Consider the following 24,528-nt stretch of genomic DNA (forward strand, 5'->3'; position numbering starts at 1 on the left):
TTTTCAGTTTTATGTTCTATCCTGTTTTTGTTTTCTTTCATTTCCCCTCGGATTCCTTCTTCTTATAGCACATATCATTGTAAGAGAGTCAACACTGGAAGCAGGTGAAGAGAATGCATTAAAAGGACATAGGAAGCTTGATTATTAAGCTCCATGTAAACCTGGAACCACAGCCAAAAACTGTAGTAGTCAGGTTGTCAAGGACAAGTTCATACAATAGTTTGACACTGTGCTACAAGAGCCCAGAGTTTAAGCAGGGTGCCTAATCAGAGAAAGAGAATCCCAATGAAGTGGTGCTGACAGAGTAGCACACCAACCACTTCCTTTCCTGAGGTTACATGATCAATCTCCAGCAAGATGGCAGCCACTAGAGGCCAACGAGTAGAAACCACCAGCAAGATATTGTCACCAAGTGGAACATTGCAGACCTAGAGATACAGTACAACCACTCAATGGGGGGAGGATGTCGGTGCAGAAATGCTTTTTAAATCTTTTGGTTTCTTTTACATGTAGAAGCATTTGCAAGCAGCAGGAAAAGGGGGTATATAATATAAAAGAAGTATATTTTATACTGTCTGTCTGAGTGGAAAGGATTCTAACCTGCTTGTTTAATAAGAAAGGATAAATAGGTATTACGCAATTAACAATGACTATTTCCGCAGGAAGAATGAAGTATTGTTTTTTTATTACCACCAGTACAACACCTGCCATTTAACAGTGTAAAGTGTCTATGGCTTTGAAATATTTTAGTTTAATTTTTCACTTTGGAACACTCCATACTTCTAAATGCCATGAGCTCATCTTTTATTGGCACATGTTAACTTACTGGCAGAGAATACACGGACATTTCTACTCTCTCAATATGTTAATAACAGATCTCATTTTTTTCATCTTAAAATAATGCTATTCAGCTCGGTCTAAACACTTGCCAATGGCAGTCCCAGGCTTGCCAAGTTTTTAGATTTGGATTTATTTCCACGATCCACATCTAACGTTTATTAACCTTACATTGTTTTTCAATTCTTTATGAAAGTGTTAAAAGTGGCAACGTATCTGGGACAAAAATGGGGTTATTTGATTACAAAGCTTTTCCAAGTTTACATTACCAAATATAAAGGTATGTGTTAATTTTCCAGTTTTTGCATTGGGTGATGGTATCTAAATGTCAGGCAGTATACAAATTAAAGCAGTCAGTGGGATGGAAAACAAATGTTCTGATGTAATAAACTATATTTTGTTAATTATTTGTGCGTAAAATGGTGGGTTCTTGTAAAGGTATATTATTAAAATGAAGCCTATGCATATATTGCAACTGTTAAAAAAGTGTTCCTCTAGGTAAAATCTAAATTCTATGCAACTCTCTATGAAACTCAGGCTTAAACCCTGGATTCATTGCTCTTTTCAGCCACTTTTCCTGAGATGTCAAATGTTTTCTATGCCTCTACTCCCATATCTCTCCCTGAATATTTAATGGATAATATATACAGTACTCCACAGTTGCCATAGAAGATTTATATTTTATCTTTATCTAATAAATTTCGGTACTTATTTCCTAGCACGGCGCCCACGATCTAGATTGTATGTGTCGGGCCGATATCGCAAGAATTGCATGCATCTTATGTGTTTGTGCGGCATAAGATGCATGCAATGCAATCGACGAGATTTTTACATTGGAATCAATGTGAAATGGTCCCTGAGACCCAATTTTACATTTATTCCAATGTAAAAAGCCCCCAAAACCCCGATTTTAATTGCTAACCCCCCCACTCATCGGTGAAATGCCCCCCCCCATTGTTAACGCCACCCCACTATTGACGCCAACCCGAAGCGTGGTGAGCGCAGCGAGCCCGCGAGGGGCGGCGGTACGCGTCCTCCGACCTTTTCATACCCCCACTATCCATGTCAGCGTGGGGTTGACTTTATATAGTGTGGTGAGCGCAGCCGAAGCCAGAGCCGAATTTCCCATTAGGCACGTGAGGCACGTGCCTAGGGGCGGCACATGTTTGGGGGCGGCATTTAGATGCCTGTGATAGGACTGTCAGCCCAAAATGTACAAATAAATGCAAAATATCCACTGTACTATATTCCATCTTAAATAGAGTGTAAATGGATGGGACATGCAGATACTGCCCCTGTAAACTGTCCTACTTAGTGAATATGTATTCATAATAAAAGAACATGTCACAGTTAGTGGCTTTTTTAATAAATCTATTATATTGGCTATTATCAAATGAGGGCTTATAAGGGATCAATAAAAATAATACAATTAGGCGGGGGGGGTGTGAACATTATTGTTGTGCCTAGGGGTGCCCTCATCCCTAAATCCGCCCCTGCCCGAAGCGTGGCGAGCGCAGCGAGCCCCGCGCGGGGACACGGAATACATGAGTAGCGGGGCACGCTGCGCTCGCCGCGCTTCGCGCTCGGTGGCTCGCTGCGCTCGCCACACTATGTACAATCAACTCCACGCCAACGTGGATAGTGGGGGTATGAAAAGGTTGGAGGACGCCTACCTCTGCGCTCGCCACACTATATAGAATCAACTCCATGCCGACGTGGATAGTGGGGGTATGAAAAGGTCGGAGGACGCGTACCGTGCGTACGCGTGGTGTTGATAGTGCCAGTGGCGTTAACAATGGTTATTGGGGGTTTTATTACGATTTTTATGTTATGGCATCTTATGGATCTCATGGATCTTATGCATCTTATGGATCTTATGGATGCATAAGATCCATGAGATCCATAAGATGAGATCCATAAGATGCGATATTGTACATACAATTAAAAATCTTTTCAATTGTATAGATTATATTCCTTAATTAAGGCATTCAATCTTATGCGATGGGCGCCGTGCTAGGAAATAAGTACCTAAATTTCTTTATTATCTTTTTTTTTACTGATAGATGTTGGATATTGTTTTAATATTCTCCATTTTCTCTCTATTAACAGTATGAGATGCAAGAAACTCAGGAACTCAAGAAACTGAGAAACTCTTGTATATTTTATATTTCAGACCTGTCTTTCTGCTGTTAACTAACTGTCAAGTTAAATTTACATAAGTCACATTCCACTAAAAATGGCCAAGACCACCTTTTCTTTGTAGGTATTTAAGTCAGAAATTCAGTTTGTGAACCTGCATTAGGGAAATGGTATTTTGCTTGTTTGAACACACAAGGGTGTAGCATTCCAATGCACCTTGGAGTCTGCTCTTTCCCTTGTTCGGGCTTCATTTCAGTCTTAAATATGTGGATTTCTTCAATGTAACACCATATAAGTAAAGGAATACCATTGGCAATAATGTTGCAGATGTATTATAAAAACACTTATCGTAGTGCTATAGCTCTTTCTGATTCACCTCTTATCAAGGCAAAGCGGGAAGCAATACTGCCAGTATATATCAACATTTTTGTCACCATAGTGGGGCAGAGAAAATTCCCCGCTTTGGCAAGATCTTGGGTATGCACGACTCAGGGAGCTCATGTCCAACAGCCAATCAGATGCTGCTGTGACTGCTCCTGATTAGATGGGAGTCCGTGAGTGCCAATTGGCTCATAGAAAGCTCCAACTGCATCTTCAATCTTGTGCCAACTATCTATGAATGCCTGGCTTTGCATTTGCTGTAACCACTGCTACTTGGGTCATCACTTTCTATTGCTGGACTTGACCTGTCTTTGGCCCACGAACTGAGGCCGGATGGCAGGACATCGCTCGGCCGTGAGTGCTGCTATTAGGTTGGGTGAGAGTGATCACGCTGTGGCGAGCGAGGCACTTTGCCACTGCGGGTCACATTTTAGCCTCTCTACGCTACATTATAATTGATCACATTCCTTTGCTACCACGAGGTGGTGACAGATCATAGAAGCCCCTATAACGGGAATCAGAGTGGATTCATAGATTAGGAACCTTAACTCACATTGGATTAAACTTGGGTCTACATTGATTCATGTAAGGATATTATGTTGGAGGTGTACATTTCATGCTATAGTTTATGTGTTACGAGGCGTGATTGTGCGAATTTCGTGTCTACATTTTGCTGCTGTCATTTTAAATGTATATAGGTGTTTTGATACAGGTGTTCTGGATAGTCAGGGATGATGTCACTGGTTGTGGACGTGTCCTTGCTTCTGGACGCCACTGTGCTCATTTAGTTTGTGTGTTTGTGTGTGTGTGTGTGTGTGTGTGTGTGTGTATATTAAAAACTGATGACAGATGTGTGTGTGTGTGGATTTGTGAAACTGATGACAATGCAATAAATATCGAAACGTTGGAATAATCCACGACACCTGAGTGTCGCTGACATCACTACTTAACATGCAGAAATAGTGCAATTTTATTGAGGTCAGTTTTGAAAGGCAAAGACATTTCCCAGGAAAAACATTCTACTGACACACTTTCAAAGCCTGGCACTGCCCATGGAAAATAAATATAGTTGGCGACCAAAGGGCCTTAAGTGTCAAATATTCTCACTGTTATGGAGGATTAGTTCAATCTCACGAAGTGTCTAATCAGCAATATTTGTAGTTGTACAAATATACAAATACCTATATACAACACTGTGATTAATTTTTACTATCCACTGACTGGTAAAGAGACAATTAAAATAAATGCAAGAAGTGGGCAAGAAAAAACAGTGAATTAAGTGGCTAAATCAGTAAGCCATGACAAAAGTGAAAATAACATACAGATGATAGTTGCACTCCTGTGCAACACTTGCAGCTCACGTGCACAAAACCGCAGTTTGATTGACAGCGGCAGGAGGCGATGTAGTGTTTGGATGGGGTGCAGTTTTGACAACACAGGCATGTCAGGACCATTTTAGAGGCAGCTGTTTACGTTACACACAGCCACGGCTGTTATTGGCAGAACAGGCCCGACAGCTTCTGAAGTTGGGCCCGTTCTGCCATGATCCCGCATCAATGCTGTCGTTAATGACAGCATTGAATAGGGAGCCGCCGCTATTTCCCATGTCGGAAATAGCGGCAGCAGATTGCATACCCCCCATAATCTACCAACCACTCTCCAAGCGTGACAAACTATTTATGGAGCATATACAGTAGGTTCTAAGTTTAGTTTCTGACTATGGGGGAGATGTATCAATATATAAATCATCCAAAGCAACCAATCAGCAGTTCTTTTATTTATTTAGTACAGTCTTTGAAATGACAGTTAAAAGCTAACTGGTTGCTTTGGGCCATGCTCAATTTGTTTCTCTCCAAGGCTTGCTAGGTCTGACCTATGTCTCTGAGATGAAAAATGATTATGCACCTGACTCTCTACAGTCACAATGATGAATAGATTGTTAATTCATTTGTGAAGTGGACTTCAAGAGGATCAGGTTCTGGCATTGGAAATCGGCAGCTAAAAGACTAATGGGCACCGCTTGCTACCAGTTCTGCCAAAGTGACTGGAGCAGCATTGCACTATGTCTGATTAAATTATATTAAAGAGCAATAAGTGTTAGTAAAGCATTAGAAAAACACAACCTCAACAACTTTGTTTCATGCACTCTAATGAAAGAATCTTTAAAAAAAAAGATTTTCTAATCCAAAACCCTGTAATTGTTAATCACCAGGCGTTGATTGCCTCAAACCACACAGAAGTGTTATACTGCAGCTACTGTAGCCAAGTTAGAATAAAAATTACAATGACCTCATTTTGTAATCTTGACTGGACGACAAAAATAATTTAAAAAAATTAACAATGATTCAACCGCATGAGATCATTCTGAAATCAGTACTGGGCTTTAATAAAATTGTAAGTAATTCAATTTTTATTTTAGAGTGGCTCACTTCTCAGGACATAATTATTGTTAATAAGGTTATTCTCTGAGCTCTAGCATTCCATTGTTCCCCTCTACCAAGAAGTGCAATACAGGAGCACTGTATTTTGCGCTATAACTCATTTGTTTTGGAGACATTTTGCAAGTAGGTATAAGAAATGTTTTGCAAAACAGCATTCTGTTACTTTGTTGCACGTTTTTAGAGATGCAGCGTATTACAAAACAATCTATGTTATGGTTTAGCGCAGGGCTGGGCAATAAGCAGCCCTCCAGCTGTTGATGAACCACACATCCCAGCATGCTTTGCATCAGTTTTGCTATTTGGCCATGCTGAAACTGATACAAGGCATGCTGGGATGTGTAGTTTATCAACAGCTAGAGGGCCACTTATTGCCCACCCCTGGTATAGCGGATCGATGGTGTCTAGATCGACCATGTTGACCATGCTTTGTTGAACTCATCTAGTTAGATGACTTAAGATAGTGGACAGTGTCTTGTTGATCTGTCGACCAGATACGGAATTAAGTGCTTATTCTTAGTGACGGACAGTGGCGGATTGGCTTGTGGCTGGGAGAAGTTAGAGGGTGACAGACTGGTGGTGTGGGTGTGCTAGGGGCTAGAGGGTGGCATGCTACTGTGGGTTTGTTAGGTGGTAGAATGTGGTAGGCTGCCAATGTAGGTGTGTAAGGGAGACACGTTTTTGAAACTTCTCCAGAACCAATTGAAATTACGAATCTACCTGTGGTGGCAGAATAGAATTGTGTTACATCATGCTATAGAAACATTATGATATAATAGTAGATTAACAGATATTAATAAATGGAAATGTCAAAAATATCTTCGCATCCATTGTTTACATTCTAAATAAGCCCTTTGTTTCCTGAAATTATCCAAATAGAAATGTATATAAATCTGGGCAAACATTATCATATACAATGGCCACTATTCAATGCTCCCGATTCACAGTTTTTTTTGGCGAATCGGGCTTTTTTCACTCCTTGCGGTGAATTTTTTTAACTGAAAATATGATTCACCCTATTCAATGTTCACTGTTCGCCGAAAGCAAACAGTGAATGCCGGCCAGTTCTCCGTTTCATGCTCGCTGCAATTCGCTGGTGTATTTCAATGGGGTTTTCACTGGGATTCGCCGAGAGTGTAATCAATGCTAGGATGGCGAATTGCTTTCTCCCTGATTTTTGCCATGATTCACCATTTTGCATTCGACATCTTTTTAAGGTGAACTGGAAAGTGATCTTTTAAAATAAAGTTTTTTGGGGGTTTTTTGGTATCAAAAAATCAGATTTTTTTTTCTGTGAATGGGCATGCTATTTTTATTCATGTGCTTGAAGCACATTAATATATATTTAATTTTTATTTTATTTTTTAAACATATATATATACTGTATATATATGTATATATATATATATATATATATATATATATTTTTTTTTTACACTTTCACCAGCAGGGGGCCAGGAGCCAGGAGCCACTCTTTAAATATTCATATATTCACTTCACTCTGGTCCCGGCTTGTTACGTGCGGGACCAGATGAGCGGCTCCCTGCGCCGGCTCCCTACCCCTGCCCTGTGCCAGCTTTCCAGGGGGGCAGCCTCTGCTGCCTGTGCCCCGGGAGCCCTCTACCACAAATTCTGGTGCAGGCTGGGAGGCTTACATCTCCCTGCCTGCCTCCGTCCCTCGGCTCCCTGCGGCATTTGCCGCAGGGGTTAAAATTCGCCAGCAGGGGCAGCGAGCATTGAATAGGGTAACAGGGAGGGCTGGCAGCGAATGCTGCAGCCCTCCTGAACCCTGGGAATGTGCAGTGAATCCTAAACAGGATTCGCTGCACATGGAGAATACAAACATTGAATACTCCCCAATGTCTGTCAGACTGGCACACATTTTATCTAACAACCTGATTCCAGCAAATATTGTGTCCATCCATTATGAGATATCTCACAGTGTATAGACACAAGACATCTGGCTTTCTCCCCTGGGGAGGAAACACTTTTTTGTTTCTCCCCTGTGAAGGAACAGGAGAATTGTTGGGCAGTCAGCAGTAACAGAGCATGCACTGCCAGATGACCAATGATCATATTAGTTGGGCATTTAAGAAGATTTTTCTATGCCCGACTGGTTGTTCATCGCAGATCAGTCACAACCCTAAACTATGCAATTATTGGCCCAATATTCCAAGTGCAGTAGAGTCACTTATCATTTCGGTACCAGTTGATATCTGTTCAGAAACACACTCAATGAAATCTGCTGGGAACGATCAGACTGTCCTTAAATGTAACAAATATTTTGTAGTAGTTTTCTAAAATATTTAATTATTTCCACATATATTTAGTTTCACTTTGTTTTCTTTGTGAAAAGTATTTCCAACAAAATGACAATATACTGTAGATGGTGATCTCTAAAGTGGGCTGATTACTTCACTCACTTGGGGCCTCAGGGGCGGATTGGGATGGAAAACCAGCCCGGGAAATTTCAGGGAGCAGCCCTAATGGGGGTGGAGTCTGTCGATGGGGGCGGGGTTTGTAGAGTAAGCAGAATTGTTAACTGGAGAATGAATAATTAACGATAATGAGCATAAACTACACAGTATTTTAAACAATTTCACACACAAAAACCGTGTTGTATGTACGGGACTTAAAACATTTGTCCCATGGTGCATAACCCCCTGCATAATACTCATTTCCTTTTTTTTTTTTGCAAATAAATTTACATCAACAATATAAATATGGGAATAGGTTAAGCCCCATACAGACTAGTCTATATAGTAAAAGATATCACTAAAAAAGGGCCCTTCTGAGTGATATGTTACTATATCGCCTAGTGTAGACACTGATTATCATTAACAATGCGTGCTCCTATGCATTGTTAATGATCCATTCCCTCGTCCTGCATGTTGTCGCTCCCAATAATGGTGTCAGCAGGGATCGGCAAGTGTGTTTGGGGCTTTACACTATATTTTTGCTGGTGCAGTGGATTGTTTTAAACTAAAACAAGAGTTACAGCAACTCTAAAAAATGGGAATATTTAGAATCAGGATGGATAATTAAATAGAGAAATTGCAGGGCAGATAGCTACTGTACATACATTTGCATACTTTATAAAATAAAGCATACACTGAAGGTATACATGAGCAATTGCTACAGAAGCCATGGGCTTCAAACAGTTAACTCACCACTTGTGTGGGGCATTCTTGCCTACTTTTGAAAACTAGTTTCAGGGAGATTTTATCTGCTAGTAGAATGAGGCACTTAGAGGTGTGTCATGCTCCGCCTAGGGGGGTACTTAACGCTACTATGGGGGGTGTTCTCCAATGGCTGGAGAAAACTCTGGAACACTCTGGGCCTAAATCAGATGTGTATGTTGCTGCATGTAGCACTGCACTAAACCTTTGAAAGAACGTGTGTGTGTGAGTATGTGTGTGTGTGAGAGAGACAGAGAGAAGAAAAGAGAGAATGCATGAGTCAGAAACTGAGAAGTGTGTGAGAGACACAAAGGTGGGAGAGAAAGAGGGAAAGTTTGAGAGACAGAGAGAGATAGAAAGAGAAGGGTAGAGCGTTTGTGGAGGGACAGAGGGAGAGTGTGAGGGAGAAAAAGAGGGGAGAGAGAGTGGAAGAAAGATAGAGTGTGAGAGGGGGAAAGAGAGAAAGAGTGTGAAGGGGGGAGAGTGAGCGTGGGAAAGAGTGAGAGAGTGGGAAAGAGTGTGAGGGGGAAGAGAGTGTGTGTGAGGGGGAAGAGAGTGTGTGTGAGGGGGGAAGAGAGAGAGTGAGAGTGGGAAAGAGAGAGAGTGGGAAAGAGAGACAGTGAGAGTGGGAAAGAGAGAGAGTGAGAGTGGGAAAGAGAGAGAGTGTGAGAGTGGGAAAGAGAGAGTGTGAGGGGGGAAGAGAGAGAGTGTGAGAGTGGGAAAGAGAGAGTGTGAGGGGGGAAGAGAGAGAGTGAGAGAGAGAGAGAGAGTGTGAGAGTGGGAAAGAGAGAGTGTGAGGGGGGAAGAGAGAGAGTGTGAGAGTGGGAAAGAGAGAGTGTGAGGGGGGAAGAGAGAGAGTGAGAGAGTGTGAGAGTGGGAAAGAGAGAAAGAGAGAGTGTGAGGGGGAAGAGAGAGAGGGGGGGGAGAAAGAGAGTGAGAGGGGGGGTGTTATGGAGAGAGTGTGTGAAAGAGTGAGGGAGGAGGAGAGGGGAGTGTGTGTGAAAGTGGGTGTGTAAGAGGGAGAGAGTGGGTGTGAGAGGCGGAGAGTATGAGATAGAAACAAAGAGGGAGGTAGAGAGACAGAGGGGTAGATTTATTATTTATTAATAGGCGATCAGGGGAATATGCGCTATCCCCTGATCTATGGCACCCACTGAGCGGGTGTCTAGCGTGCAGCACTGTGGGGCAGGAGGTATAGCGCAGCTACGATATTTCGTAGTGCCCGCCTGCCTCCTGCCTAATTTATGAACAGTCAGCATCGCTGACCATTCCGCCGCCTGCAGCTATCGACTTCGACAGCTGCAGGCAACGATGCCCTATGCCTACACAGGGACAGCGCTGTCCATGCTGCTGGATCTGAGCTGCGCTGGGGATTTCGTGTGAGTAGCGAGATCCCGCGCATGCCCGCTTCAGCCGGCCGGGGAGAAGCAGACAGCGCGTCAATGTCAGCTGGAGGAGGCATCGCCGGAGGGGGGAGTTAGTGCTCCCCCGCTTCGGCAGCCAAGATCTTAGTAGCCTTTAGCGCCTCTATAATAAATCTACCCCAGAGTGAGTTGCTCTCAGGGGGTAAAGACATAGACTCAGAGTGGGCCAGGGAGGAATGGCGACAGCTGCTGTATTGGAGGGACCAGGCACACCCTGCACACACTAATAACCAGGGAGGGGGAGTGAGAGTGTATGAAAGGCTTGAGACAGGTTGCACTGTGCCCTTCCCCTTCTGTATAGGCAGCGCTGTGTACCTGAACCACTGGCCGCTGGGTCTTCTGCTCATCGGCGCTGGCAGCTCAGGGTCTTCCACTTGCCAATGCCTATGTGGGAAGAATAGGATAACAGGCGACGGCAGCATGAGCATGTTACTGCAGTGGAATGGGGCTGCAGCATCACCTTGTACAGGGGGATAACAGGACTGCAGCATCACTGCCTGTGTCACTACATTTACATTTTTATTTTTAATTTGAAACTTCAAAAGGATGCAGGGGAGTGCCTGCTGGCCATTGGGACTCCCAAACATCTCCCCCTGCACCCTTCATAGTTACAGCACTGTGCCCCTACACATAACACACATCTCACCCATATTAAAGCCAGTACACCCATCACATTAGTAAATTATACATAGCAACGGTACTTGTTTCCTAGCACGGCCACACCGATTAAGATCGGGGTGGTCGGGCTGAAAAAAATCGGGTCGGTCGCATCGCATGCGATGCGATCGACGCGACCGACCGATTTTTGACCCGATTTTTTTCATTGAATCCAATGTAAATTGGGTCCCTGGGACCCAATTTTACATTGGATTCAATGAAAAAAATTCCCAACCCCCCCAAATTCAAGCGCGTAAACAGCAGCCCACGATAGACGGCAACCCGAAGCGTGGCGAGCGCAGCGAGCCCGCGAGGGGCGGCGGTACGCGTCCTCCGACCTTTTCATGCCCTACTATCCACTAGGGCGTGGAGTGAGAATAGAATAGTGTGGCGAGCGCAGCGAGCCACCGAGCCCGAAGCGTGGGGACGCGGATACCTTCACAGGTAAACGCGTCCCTTCGCGGGCTTCACAGGTGTCCGCGTCGCCACGGACACCTGTGAAGGCCGCAAGGGGACGCGTATAACTGTGAAGGTATCCGCGTCCCCTCGCAGGGCTCGCTGCGCTCGCCACGCTTCGGGCTCGGTGGCTCGCTGCGCTCGCCACACTATTCTATTCTCACTCCACGCCCTAGTGGATAGTAGGGCATGAAAAGGTCGGAGGACGCGTACCGCCGCCCCTCGCGGCCTCGCTGCGCTCGCCACGCTTCGGGTTGGCGTCTATCGTGGGGCGACGACGGGGACATTTATAATGTGAAATGGGTCATATTGACCCATTTCACATTTTTTGACATTTTTACACCATTTCAATGTTAAAAATTTTTTTAACATTGAATCCTATGCAAAAATCGGGGGCATCGCGTCGGTCGCGTCGGGACCAATGTTAATGGTCCCGACCGACGCGATGCCCCCGATATTTTACCGTTCCCGACAACATTTCAATGTTAAAAAATTTTTTAACATTGAAGTCAATGTAAATATCGGGGGCATCGCGTCGGTCGCGTCGGGACCAATGTTAATGGTCCCGACCGACGCGATGCCCCCGATTTTTGTTTCCTAGCCGGCAAAATGGACCTGATTTCAAAAGAAATCGGGTCCATCGGGGTAACCGTGTCCCTTAATTAAGGGACACGATTACTTAAGATTGTGGCCATGCTAGGAAACAAGTACCATAGCAACCACCCCATTATACAAACAACACACCCCAACTCCACATTATAAACACAACACTCCCCCCCACTACCCATTATACACACAGCCCCACTCCCCATTATATATACACAACACACCCCCACTCCCCATTATGCACACAGCCCCCACCAGGGGCTGGCTGGCAATTTTTAGCCTGGGGGCAAATCCAGAGCCCTGGCCCATAAGGAGGCTGGGGGCTGTGGAAAGAGCGGTTGATTCAGACCTGTTCTTTTGGATCCAAAATTCGTCCCTTTCCCCGATGGTCAGGGTCTACATATGCGCAGGTGCACACTCTGGGAGCTAATGGCTTTGGCAAGTATCACACTCGCCAGGCTGTTCTCTCCATAGTGGGATTGAAGGGGGTGGGAGCAGGGGAACTCCCAGCGTTTTTTGGGCATCCCCATAAAAATGCAGGGTATTCCCCTGGATAAGACGTCACATGGCATCAGCGCTCGCCCCGAATTTGCCAATCTGCGGCCATATGATAAGTAAGTATTGACTGACTTTGCAGACCAAAGGCTGCAGAACTCATTTGATGGTCAGCGACCATCAAATGATTTCTCCTCGGTTCGGGCACATGCGAGGGGATGTGTTTGGGAACAAATCCCCTTGCATACTAGCGACAAGATTCAGATGGAGAGGGAGAGGGAGAGAGAAGGAGTGCATAGCGAGAAGGTGAAAGGAGAGAAGGAGAAGAAGTGGAGATAGGAAGAGACTACAGTGAAGGGAGTGTGGAGGGGGAGAGAGACAGAGAAGGAGAGCGGGGGGAGAGAGATAGAGAGAGACAGGGGCTGCAACAGGCATCACTGTATCTCTGCCCTCCCCCAGGAGAGGTATTCATAGGGTGCAAGAAAGAGACAGGGAGCGAGAGACGGTGCAAGAAAGAGACAGGGAGCGAGAGAGGGTGCAAGAAAGAGACAAGGAGCGAGAGAGGGTGCAAGAAAGAGACAAGGAGCGAGAGAGGGTGCGAGGAAGAGACAAGGAGCGAGAGAGGGTGAGGCAGGGACAGAGAGGGTGTAGTGGAGAGACAGGAAGTGAAAGAGGGTGTGAGGGAGAGACAGAGAGAGAGTGTGGGGGGATGGATGAAAGACGGGGCGAGAGAAAATTTAAAAGGGATGGGCGAGAGAATAGAGACGGGAAAGAAAAATATGAAAGAAATTAGAGGGGGGGTGAGAATTGGGGTGGAGTGAAAAGGGGAGAGGGGTGAGACAGGGGGAGTAAGAGGCAGGGTGAGAGAGAGGGAGGGGAGGCTATAGAGAGAGGGATAGAGAACAGGCATTTAAAAGGGATGATTTTTCCCCCAGAAAAAGTGGCCTGTGTTCATCTGACTCACCAGTCACTCGTCAGAGGCAGGCTCCAGGGCAGGGGCAGTCCCAGGTTCTCCAGAGTAGACGCTGTGCCGGGGTCTCCAGGGTAGAGGCTGCTCCGGAGTCTGAAGGGCAGCGGTGGTCCCGGGGTCTGCAGGGTAGAGGCTGCGCCGGCATCTGCAGGGTAGAGGCTTCGCTAGCGACTGCAGGGTAGATGCAGCGCCGGCGTCTGCAGGGTAGCGGCGGTCCCGGGGTCTCCAGCGTAGAGGCTGCGCTAGGGTCTGCAGGACAGTGGCAATGCCAGGGACTGAGCAGCGGCTGCGCCTGGTTCTTCAGGCAGCAGCACCAACGGGTCTTTTATCTCCCGCCGGTCTTTCATCTTGCACCAAGTAATACAGTACGTGCCCGGGTGCCCACCTAAAGCCACTGCGGCCCGCAAAAGTACCTGTAGAGCGGCCCGGGGGAAAATGGCACCCTGCCCCCCCGGCCCAGCCTGCCCCTGTCCCCACTCCCTATTATATACACAACACTCCCCATTATAAACACAACACACCCCCACTACCCATTATACACACAGCCCCCACTCAACATTATATATACACACAACACACCCCAACTCCCCATTATAAACACAACACACCCCCACTCCCCATTATGCACACAGCCCCCATTCCTCATTATATACACAGCCCCCACTCCCTATTATATACATAACACACCCCCACTACCCATTATATACACAGCCCCCACTACCCATTATACACACAGCCCCCACTCCCCATTATATACATAACACACCCCCACTACCCATTATACACACAGCCCTCACTCCCCATTATATATACACACAACACACACCCACTAACCATTATACACACAACCCCACTCCCCATTATACAGAGCCCCCAGTCCCTATTATAAACACAGCCCCACTTCCCTAGTACAAGGTACATCAGCCCCCACAGCCCATTATACACACAACTCACTTGTGTGACTGTGTTGCTCTTCCTGAGAGGAGCAGGGATTTGACAGCGTGCTGGAGAAGAAGCATATGCTTCCAGCAGCTCATCGCAGAGAGAAGAGAGGAGCAGGAGAAGAATCAGGCTTCAAACAGCTGAGCTCATCGCAGTGAGAAGAGAGGAGCAGGAGGTGCAGGCCTGATGCACGTTGTTGTTGAGGTGGGCGGGGCTAACTTCAGTATGTGAAGCAGGGCCCTGGCTGTGCTGCTGCTGCTCCCGATGTGACTTCCTGTCACTGTCAGCACACACTGCAGCTCGGCTACCCACAGCGTCATGTCCTGCTGTGAGACGCTACGACCTCTCAGCACCCGGCCTCAGCAGTGTATTCTAGCCAGACTGCAGGCGGCCGTATTCACTTCTCGCCGGCCTGACAGAGGGTGGAATGGGTCCGGCCCACCGGGATTTTTCCTGGTATCCCGGTGGACCAATCCGCCCCTGTGGGGCCTTATTTTGGTTCATTCTTTCTGACAAAATCCTTCTTAGATGGGCAAAACCATGTGCACTGCAGGTGGGGCAGATGTAACTTGTGCAGAGAGAATTAGATTTGGGTGGGGTTTTACTTCAAAGTGAGATCTATATTGCAGTGTAAAAATAAAGCAGCCAGTATTTACCCTGCACAGAAACAAAATTACTCACCCAAATCTAATTCTCTCTGCACATGTTACATCTGCCCCCCCTGCAGTGCACATGGTTTTGCCCATCTAAGAAGGATTTTGTCAGAAAGAATGAACCAAAATAAGGCCCTTGATAATGATAAAAATTACTTTCGTCAGCAAGAACACATGGCATCTGCACATAGGGGGTACCATAAGACAGACATGTATAGCACATTTCTGCCAAATTATGTACTGCACACATGAACTTTTCTTGGTTCATAAATATACTTTCATTTCCTTGCCAGTCGCCACTAAAAAGTATATATAGTTCTGGTAAGTCCCCCCTACCTGTAGCCTACTGTGGCTAAATTTTCCAAGTCTTATTCACAAACACTGATGTTCATGGGTCTCACTTTTATATAGTCATTCACATAACTGTCACATGTCATGTGACTGACACTCACACTATAGAGAACATACAGTATAGTCCTACTCACCCTGATATTCTACCCTTCCTACTTCAACTGAGCACTTTCTATATGTTTTGGGGTCCTGAAAATAAATATGTGGTTTACTTTATACTCATAACACATCTTCTTGATGCATGTTGATAAATCACAGCAGATATACTTTATCCACCATAAGTTTGACAGAATTCTCTACAGCTTCAATTTTGTTCTCGAGGTCATAAGGAAAATGTGTAGAGTACAAAGATTTAGGGCCTTATTCTGGTTGGAGCGGCCGGGCCGTACGCGTACGTCCCGGGGTTTTTTATGATCTGCGCATGCGTACATTCGCTAATGCGCAGGCGCGAACACTCCACAACGCTTACGGACTGGTCTCTACGTGCGAAAAAACCTATACGCGAGTGTACGGGCATTGGGGGCGGCATAGGGGCGTGATGAGGGGAGCGGCCGAAATAATGAGGGAAAATGGGCGTAAATATGGGCGTACACGGGGGTGTGCACCAAAAATGAGCGATGCTACTACCGCACGATCGACTAAGGCACCGTTCATTTCGGACACAAAACAGGCGGCCGCCAACCGCCATCTCAAATCACCCCTACAGATACCGCATGCCAGCGTGCGCCTGGGTTTGCTAATTTACGCTGATTACTACCAAACACATACACCTGAATGTAATAACCAATGCTGCAGTCTATTAAGTCCAAACCATGATTTCACTACCTGCAAGCCACACACAGCACTCAAACACATTGGAAGCTTATCTTTCTATACTTCTCTACATTTAAAGGTTTGTTTAATTTAAGGTAAGAATCTTTTTAAGACCTGCTTATATATGCTAAGGTAGGTATTTGTTAAACAGTTATACACATTCACTATGTGCTTTCATAGACTTTACACAGTAGCACACTCAATCTACACAAGTCGACATGTGTCCACGTGTTCACTCTAATACAAACATAGGTTTTGTATTTATGATACAGTAACATAAACCACATCTAACACCTACAAAGGATGTTTCAGCAATGTTTTAAGCCCATGGGCACTATTTTGCCCATTAATTAATTCAATCAATTAATTAATTTTCATAATTATAGTTGAAAGGCAAGATTTGCAGGTCCATATATGTGAAGGGTATGCCAGCGTACACGGACGTACGCTCACTCTCACGAGTGGTGACATAAGCTGACTTTTCTATTGAAAACAATAGGGACCCGTCCGTGCAAGCTGGCGTACGCTCAGATAGCCGCAAGAAGTCGGTGGGAAGACGGTCGAGAGACGTCCGTAAACGGTGGTGTACGCTCAATTGTACGCCAGTTGTCGGAGTGTAAGGGCTGGCCCGTCCGTGTACGTTGGCGTACGCACATTTGTACGCCACTCCCCTTCGACGTTGTTTCTGCCTGTACGTATGCGGCTGAGTTGTGGGTGGACTTAACCCCAACGGCCGCGTACGGATAGCGTACGTTGTTTTGGAACGTACGCACGTTTGGCCGCTCCAACCAGAATAAGGCCCTTAGTGTAATCTTAGACATAGTGCATCAGTGGATAAACATCCCCCAAATGCCTTATGTCCTGAAGAAGGCGCGACAAGCGAGTTGCACAAGAAATAGAGAGGGTTATCACTACCATACCTCTGCTGCTAATGCTTTCACCTGCTATCTCAGGTTCTGTGACAGCTCACAATGAGGATAACAGATAAGTTTAATTTTTTTTTTTCCAGGACACTACATGCTGAATGCTTTAATGATAAATTCATATAAAATCTGTTTAACACAACTTTATGTTTTCCACGCAGTCTTGGTCCAAGGAATATAAGCCAGACCCCATTGGTTGCAAGTTCAGCAAGATGTGGTGTATACGTAAGCTGTAGTTATCCTGATGACATCTTTATCACCAAGTTTAGTGGCATCCAAAACCTTTTGCTCACTGATTCTCTCTGGATCCATCTCATTTACTGAACATAAACAAGATTTTATTAACACAGTTCACTTAGAGGCTGAGTCTTATTTGGACACATCTGCGGCAGCTTTTCCATATAGCAAGAGCTTACTGCTTACTACTGTATCTTACACCGGTCGTTACTCACATTAGTATAAGCCGAGTATCTGTGTCTCTACAGGTGGACATCATCAGTAGCCTCTGTTCTTGCACCCATTTCATGCTGGGTGCAATAGATCTGTTCCATCTCTGGTTGCACACTACAAACAAGTGTGGAAGTTCAGTTACACCGCGAAGACTTCCCCATGACACTAACAATAGACTAACCAATACCGTGATATCGCATTTCACTGGCATACATACATCACATTTCCTTTTGTAGTGCTGCCCTTGTTTAACCCTTTGAGTGCCAACGTTGCTGTGAGAGATGTGCAAAATTTCTGCTAATGAATGCCAGGGCTGTAATCAAGGAACATAAATCAGTTTAGTTATTGCCAGCAAATGATCTAAAGTCAATTAATTGAAGTCTAGTTAAAAATTACACCCCACAAAAAAAAAAAAGCCACTGGGAGCTAGACTGGCATTTTTAACAGATTATTGCACATCTCTCACAGCACTGCTGGCACTCATAAGGGTAAGAATAGCTTCATACACAGAAGACAGAAGGCATTTTATATGCCGTAAGGTATTTACATGCTTAACCTTTGCTCCTAAATATAATCTAGCACAGTGTAGCAGTTTAATCAGTATCCCTATTTATGATGTGACTTGTGTAGTTCTATTACAACTGATCGGAGTTTTGGGGCTAGTTGCTAGTGCTTAATGATGATTTCCTGGTTTGAAGCAGGGGTGTGCACCGGGCACTTTTCGTGTTTCGTGTCTGTATCTCCAGCCGTGTTTTGGATCTGGACTTATACAGCACACTCAGTAGCACACCTGGATTGATATGGCACACTTAGGGGTTTATTCTAGTTCATTCTTTCTGACAAAATCCTTCTTAGATGGACAAAACCATGTGCACTGCAGGGGGGGGCAGATGTAACATGTGAAGATAGAATTAGATTTGGGTGAGTTATTTTGTTTCTGTGCAGGGAAAATACTGACTGCTTTATTTTACACTGCAATATAGATCTCACTTTGAAGAAAAACCCCACCCAAATCTAACTCTCTCTGCACAAGTTACATCTGCCCCACCCGCAGTGCACATGGTTTTGTCCATCTAAGAAGGATTTTGTCAGAAAGAGTGAACTCGAATAAGGCCCTTAGCCTCACCCCTGGACTGATACAGCATACTTAGCTTCACCCCTGGACTGATACAGCACACCGGGCATCACCCCTGGACTGATAAAGCACACTTGGCAGCAACCCATGAATTATAGGGCATACATGGCTCACCCCAGGAATTATATAGCACAGATAGTGGCACCCCTGACCTGATACAGCAAACATGGTGGCGCGCAGAATTATATGGCACAGATGACGGCACCCCTCGTAACAGTAAAGTCCAGTACCACGTGACTTTAAAGGCAGTTCCACTGGACTTTAATGGCAGTACCACTGGCTTTCAACCACAGTATCACTGGACTTTAAAGGCAGTCCCACTGGATTTTAATGGCAGTACCACTAAACTGAACTTATGCAGCAGTATTAGACTGGACTTTAACAGCAGTACCACTGGACTGGACCTCTGCAGCAGTATCACTAGAATGGACTTCGGCAGCAGTAATCACTGGACTGGAATTTAACGGCAGTACCACTGGACTGGACCTCTGCATCAGTATTACTGGACAGGACTTCTGCAGAAGTATTATTCAGCACCAATGGAGCAACACAGGACACCAGCAGCACTAGCACTAGGCAGCACAGGACACCAGCAGCACAGGACTGGACTTGTATAGCAGGTCGCCATCCCCACAGACCACCACAGATCATCACAGACCACGACAGCTCCAGAGCACATTCACCCACTAAACTCTTCAATGCTGGAGTGAAGATGGCAGCGCCATTGTGGGATTTACTTAGAGTCCAGATCTCACGAGATCCGACGGCGGGATGATGATGTTTTGGCATGTCCTGAGCTCCGGACAGTGTTCGGGTCTGTACTCGGATTGGAGGTGTCCAGGTGTATTCGGATTCCCAAAATCTGAACCCATTCATTCCTAGTTTGAAGTCCCCCAACATGTAAATCTGACTATCGGCTCTTTTGTTTTACAGTAAAGAATGGCAACAATGGTGATCTTGCTGCAGGTCTTGAGTTATTCGCTTTAACAATGATTCTATTGTAATTTTTGTGTGGTTTTGGCAGAAAAGTTTGACACCTCCAGTTGTTGTTATTGAACTGTCAGTTTGCCTCATCTTTCATAGGATTATTTTGGAAAGATGACAACAAGTGCAATAGGCAAGTCTGTCAGAAGCTGACGCTTTAATGGCTATACATGGTAGTGGTTTTACTTTCACTACTACTTTATATAAATGTTGACTATCTGGTGTGAACCTACTGATTGTCGACCTAAACATTGTCTGTCAGTCTTCTGGATACTGATGCATAACAAGTTTTGGTACTTGTTTCCTAGCACGGTGCCACCGATTTTAATTGTATAAAATCGGATCGGAAAAATCGGGTCGATCGCATGCGACCAAATCGCATGCGATGCGATCGACCCGATTTTTGCATTGGAACCAATGTTAAATGCTCCCTAGACCACATTTTTCATTGTATACCCACCCTGATTGGTAATTACTATGTGAAATGTCCCCTCATTGTTAACGCCACAATCAACGTCAACCCGAAGCGTGGCGAGCGCAGCGAGCCCGCGAGGGGTGGCGGTACGCGTCCTCCAACCTTTTCATACCCCCACTATCGACGTCGGTGTGGAGTTGATCACATATAGTGTGGCGAGCGCAGCGAGCCACCGAGCCCGAAGCGTGGCGAGCGGACGCGCATTACTTCTGACGTAGTACGCGTGTGCTTGCCACGCTTCGGGCTCGGTGGCTCGCTGCACTCGCCACACTATATACAATCAACTCCACGCCGACGTGTATAGTGGGGGTATGAAAAGGTCGGAGGACGCATACCGCCGCCCCTTGCGGGCATGCTGCTCTCGCCACACTTCGGGTTGACGATGATCGTGGCGTTGCATTAACAATGGGGGGGGGGGGGGGGCATTTCACATAATTTACCATGAGGGTGGGTTTACAATTAAAAATCGGGTCTGGGGGGCATTTAACATTGTTTCCGATTTTCAAAGTGCGTTAAAACGTCTTTAAAGCCCGAAAATCGGGTTAGTCGGGTCCCATCGCATACCTTAAGTAAAGGTATGCGATGGGACCCGACGGGTGCCGCTTTAGGAAACAAGTACCTAAGTTTTCATTGTGCGGCAGCATCTTCACAACTTTGGAATTAACTGACATATTTTGTAAAGTGTACATGTCACCTGACATATGTGATTTACATATCAGAAAATGTAACATTTACTACATGTTTCAGCATATACTTCTCTCCAGATACATCTCTTTCCAGATAACAACAGTCCCAAGCATAGTACCTGTAAAGCTCCTTTCCACTTCATTATAGGTTGTGACCCTGATGGAATCTTGATGGAAATACATTGACATTTCACACTAGGACACATGGCTCCAAGTATATACAAAGTATCCATAAAATAAGGTCATCATGTGTGCACTTCATCCTGAAAGGACATACAGTGATGTATAGATGTTTTCCTTTTGCAAATTAAGCAAAGTCACTAGTGACATAGACACGAAGGACGAGTCTTATTAATAGGAATTAATCTGCAATCAATCATTTCTATTTGATTTAAATTCAGGAATAAATGGAAAGGCGTTCTGGTGTAAATGCGTTAACTGGTGTCTGGGGTCATCTCACACTGTCAGTATGAATAATATTGTAGAGGAGCTTGTGACAGTAAAATAGAGAACGCATGTGTAAGGAAGTCTGAAGAAAACTTCCAGCAGAACAGAATCAGTGATTAATTAAACCGGACAAATTTAAAAGAAGACAGAAAAGAAAAATATGACTATGATGTGAGTTTCGTTTATCTGTCTGAGATCTTTATGTCATAGCTTCTAAATTCTGGAAAAAATGTAGTAGCTTAGTTCATTTTGGCTATAAAACCATTTTGTAGCCAAAATATCATAACACGTAGGAATACAATTATATTAGTAATATTTTTGTTATTATTAGTAATATTAGTTGTTATTATTATTATTATTATTATTATTATTATTATATAGAACCTTTCTCTCAAAGGTGCTTTACATACATCAAAAACATGGTATATAGGGCTTTATTCAGAGTTGCTTGCTAATGAGTATTCGTAAATCAATCATACTGTGAATGCATACTGTTCGAGTAGTGCATGCACAAGGCGAAACAGCAACAGAAAATGCATATGCATCATGAACGCAATGTGAGCTTGACTGACAGGAAGCTGGAGTTTGGGGTGGTAACAGGGCTGAAGCCAGGATTTTTGACACCTGGGGCAAGGCAGTAATTTGGCTCAACTCCATCAATGGTATGGCATACCGACACTTTGAACACTGACATTTTTAGTTTTTTTTCTCTCCCCTGCAATGCTTCGAATTTGCAGCCTTGTGAATAAACCAGAATAACCCCCATTATGTGAGGTAGAGCCGCTTATACACACTACACAAGTTAGAGGTTAGACACCATTTGCAAGCAGTCCTGATCACTGTGGCCAGCAGTAATCAGGTAGCTTGGCAACCAGGCTCGAATCTTCCCTTTCCCAGCTCATTTGGCCTCAACCAACATCGGCCCGTTGATGCTACCTTACTTGGATTGGAGGACGGGAGTTTGACTGGGGCGGTACACATGTCAAACCGTAACGCAGGTGTCCTAAGGCGAGCTCAGGGAGGACAGAAACCTCCCGTGGAGCAGAAGCGCAATACATATATTTGATGATAGGTGCTATGCTGTGGGTGCAGTGCTCGGTCAGAATAAGTGGTGGTGTAGCTGGTGCAATGCACTGAAACCCATCAAAATGAAGGGGCCCACTGCAGATGGCAGTATAATAGCACTAAGCTTGGTGGTGGAATTATCTACTACAGGGGCACCAAATATTGTTTTGCCTGGGACCGGTTCTGATAATCCAATTATTATTATTAGCTTCTATTTATAGGGTGTAACAAGGGTTCTACAGTATTAAACAGGAAGCATATATATAAATGACAATACGTTGCATAAGTACAGACTAATACCAAGACCAGGGGCGGGCTGGGCCAGGGGGCAGGGTGCCATGTGCCCCCCCGGGCCGCTTAGCCAGTCACTGGCTGCGGGCCACGCTGGTCACCATCCACCTCCTCCAGGCACAGGCAGCCCTCCTGCGCTGGCCGCGGCTTCCAGAACACGGCCGCGGCTACAGGAAAATGGCCGCCGGCCCCTTGCACTGAGGACATGTCCTCAGTGCAGGGGGCCGGCGGCCATCTTCCTGTAGCCGCGGCCGTGCTCTGGAAGCCGCGGCCAGCACAGGAGGGAGGCCTGGAGGAGGTGGATGGTGATCCAGCGCGGCCAGCAGCCAGTGACTGGCTAAGCGGCCCGGGGGAGCAGGAGGGCTGTCTGTCCCGGACCCCCCAGCCCAGCAACAATGGTGAGTTGCTGGTGGGGGCATGTGTGTCTCCTCTGGCACTGTGGGGGCATGTGTGTCTCCTCTGGCACTGTGGGGGCATGTGTGTCTCCTCTGGCACTGTGGGGGCATGTGTGTCTCCTCTGGCACTGTGGGGGCATGTGTGTCTCCTCTGGCACTGTGGGGGCATGTGTGTCTCCTCTGGCACCGTGGGGGCATGTGTGTCATCTCTGGCACTGTGGGGGCATGTGTGTCATCTCTGGCACTGTGGGGGCATGTGTGTCTCCTCTGGCACTGTGGGGGCAGTGTGTCTCTGGCACTGTGGGGGCATCTCTGGGGGCATATGTGTCTCTGGCACTGTGGGGGCATATCTGGCACTGTGGGGCATATGTGTCTCTGGCACTGTGGGGGCATATGTGTCTCTGGCACTGTGGGGGCATATGTGTCTCTGGCACTGTGGGGGCATATGTGTCTCTGGCACTGTAGGGGCATATCTGGCACTGTGGGGGCATATGTGTATTTGGCACTGTGGCGGAATATCTGGCACTGTGGACATCACATTGTGCGGTGTAATGGGCATCATGGCATTGGGCGTAATGGGCATTACGGTGTGGGGAGCATTGGGTAATTGCCATCACAGTATGGGGTGCAATGGGCATCAAGGTGTGCGGCATAATGTGTAATTAGTATCACAATGTGCAATCTGCAGGTACACAATACAATCAAGGTACAGGCCACGGCCCCTTATGATAGGCCACACGCCTAATTTTTCTGCGCGCCACAAGAATTCAGCTTTCCAGAATGATGAGGGGTATGGGCCAGTGCTCTGGACTTGCCCCCTAGGCTAAAAGTTGCCAGCCAACCCCTGACCAAGACCAAGACCAAAAAGATAACAATATACAATGCAAACATATAGATTCCTAGTATAACTGGATTACTTTATTTAGCACTTTAGATTCAAAAGGATGATGGATTTTATGTCTTGCATTAACTTAAAGAAACATGATTGTTCCTTCATTTCAAAACTAAATGTGATCCATAGAGTTAAAGTTATAAGAATCCTTCATGTCTGGTACTGTTGTACACCAGCAGGTAACCCTGGTTGTAAGGGCCTCACTGGCATCAAGCATTGATTGGTATTGGCTCATAGATGTTTTTAGCATGAGAACTTTCCACTATTGGAATGGACTGCTTTGAATGTGATGAAGTAAATAAAGAATTGCCATGCAGCTGTTTTAGTTCCAACCTTTTACTTAGCATAATAAGATGAATAGGGGTTTTCATCACTGAAGTCCTTATTACCTCAAAAAGCTTTTTCTGGCCAGTGGCACAAAGTCAAGCTTTAAAGATGCCACCT

The 24,528-nt window shown here is 45.6% G+C and overlaps 1 protein-coding gene across 1 annotated transcript in view; it reads right to left on the reverse strand.

The window, feature by feature from the left end:
- LOC146007106 (uncharacterized) overlaps positions 1 to 14,992 on the reverse strand; it is a 60,525-nt gene extending 45,533 nt beyond the window's left edge. Inside the window, exons 1-2 of the mRNA XM_083145488.1 lie at positions 14,537 to 14,992; positions 10,714 to 10,782 (exon numbers count right to left, since the gene is read on the reverse strand). Coding sequence (XP_083001614.1) covers positions 10,714 to 10,782; positions 14,537 to 14,619 — 152 coding nt within the window. The 5' untranslated portion in view covers positions 14,620 to 14,992. The remainder of the gene's footprint in view (positions 1 to 10,713; positions 10,783 to 14,536) is intronic.
- Between the last annotated feature and the right edge of the window lie 9,536 nt (positions 14,993 to 24,528).

The sequence above is a fragment of the Crinia signifera genome, chromosome 6, assembly GCF_055691185.1.
Source record: "Crinia signifera chromosome 6, ASM5569118v1, whole genome shotgun sequence".
In the NCBI taxonomy this organism is placed as follows: domain Eukaryota; kingdom Metazoa; phylum Chordata; class Amphibia; order Anura; family Myobatrachidae; genus Crinia; species Crinia signifera.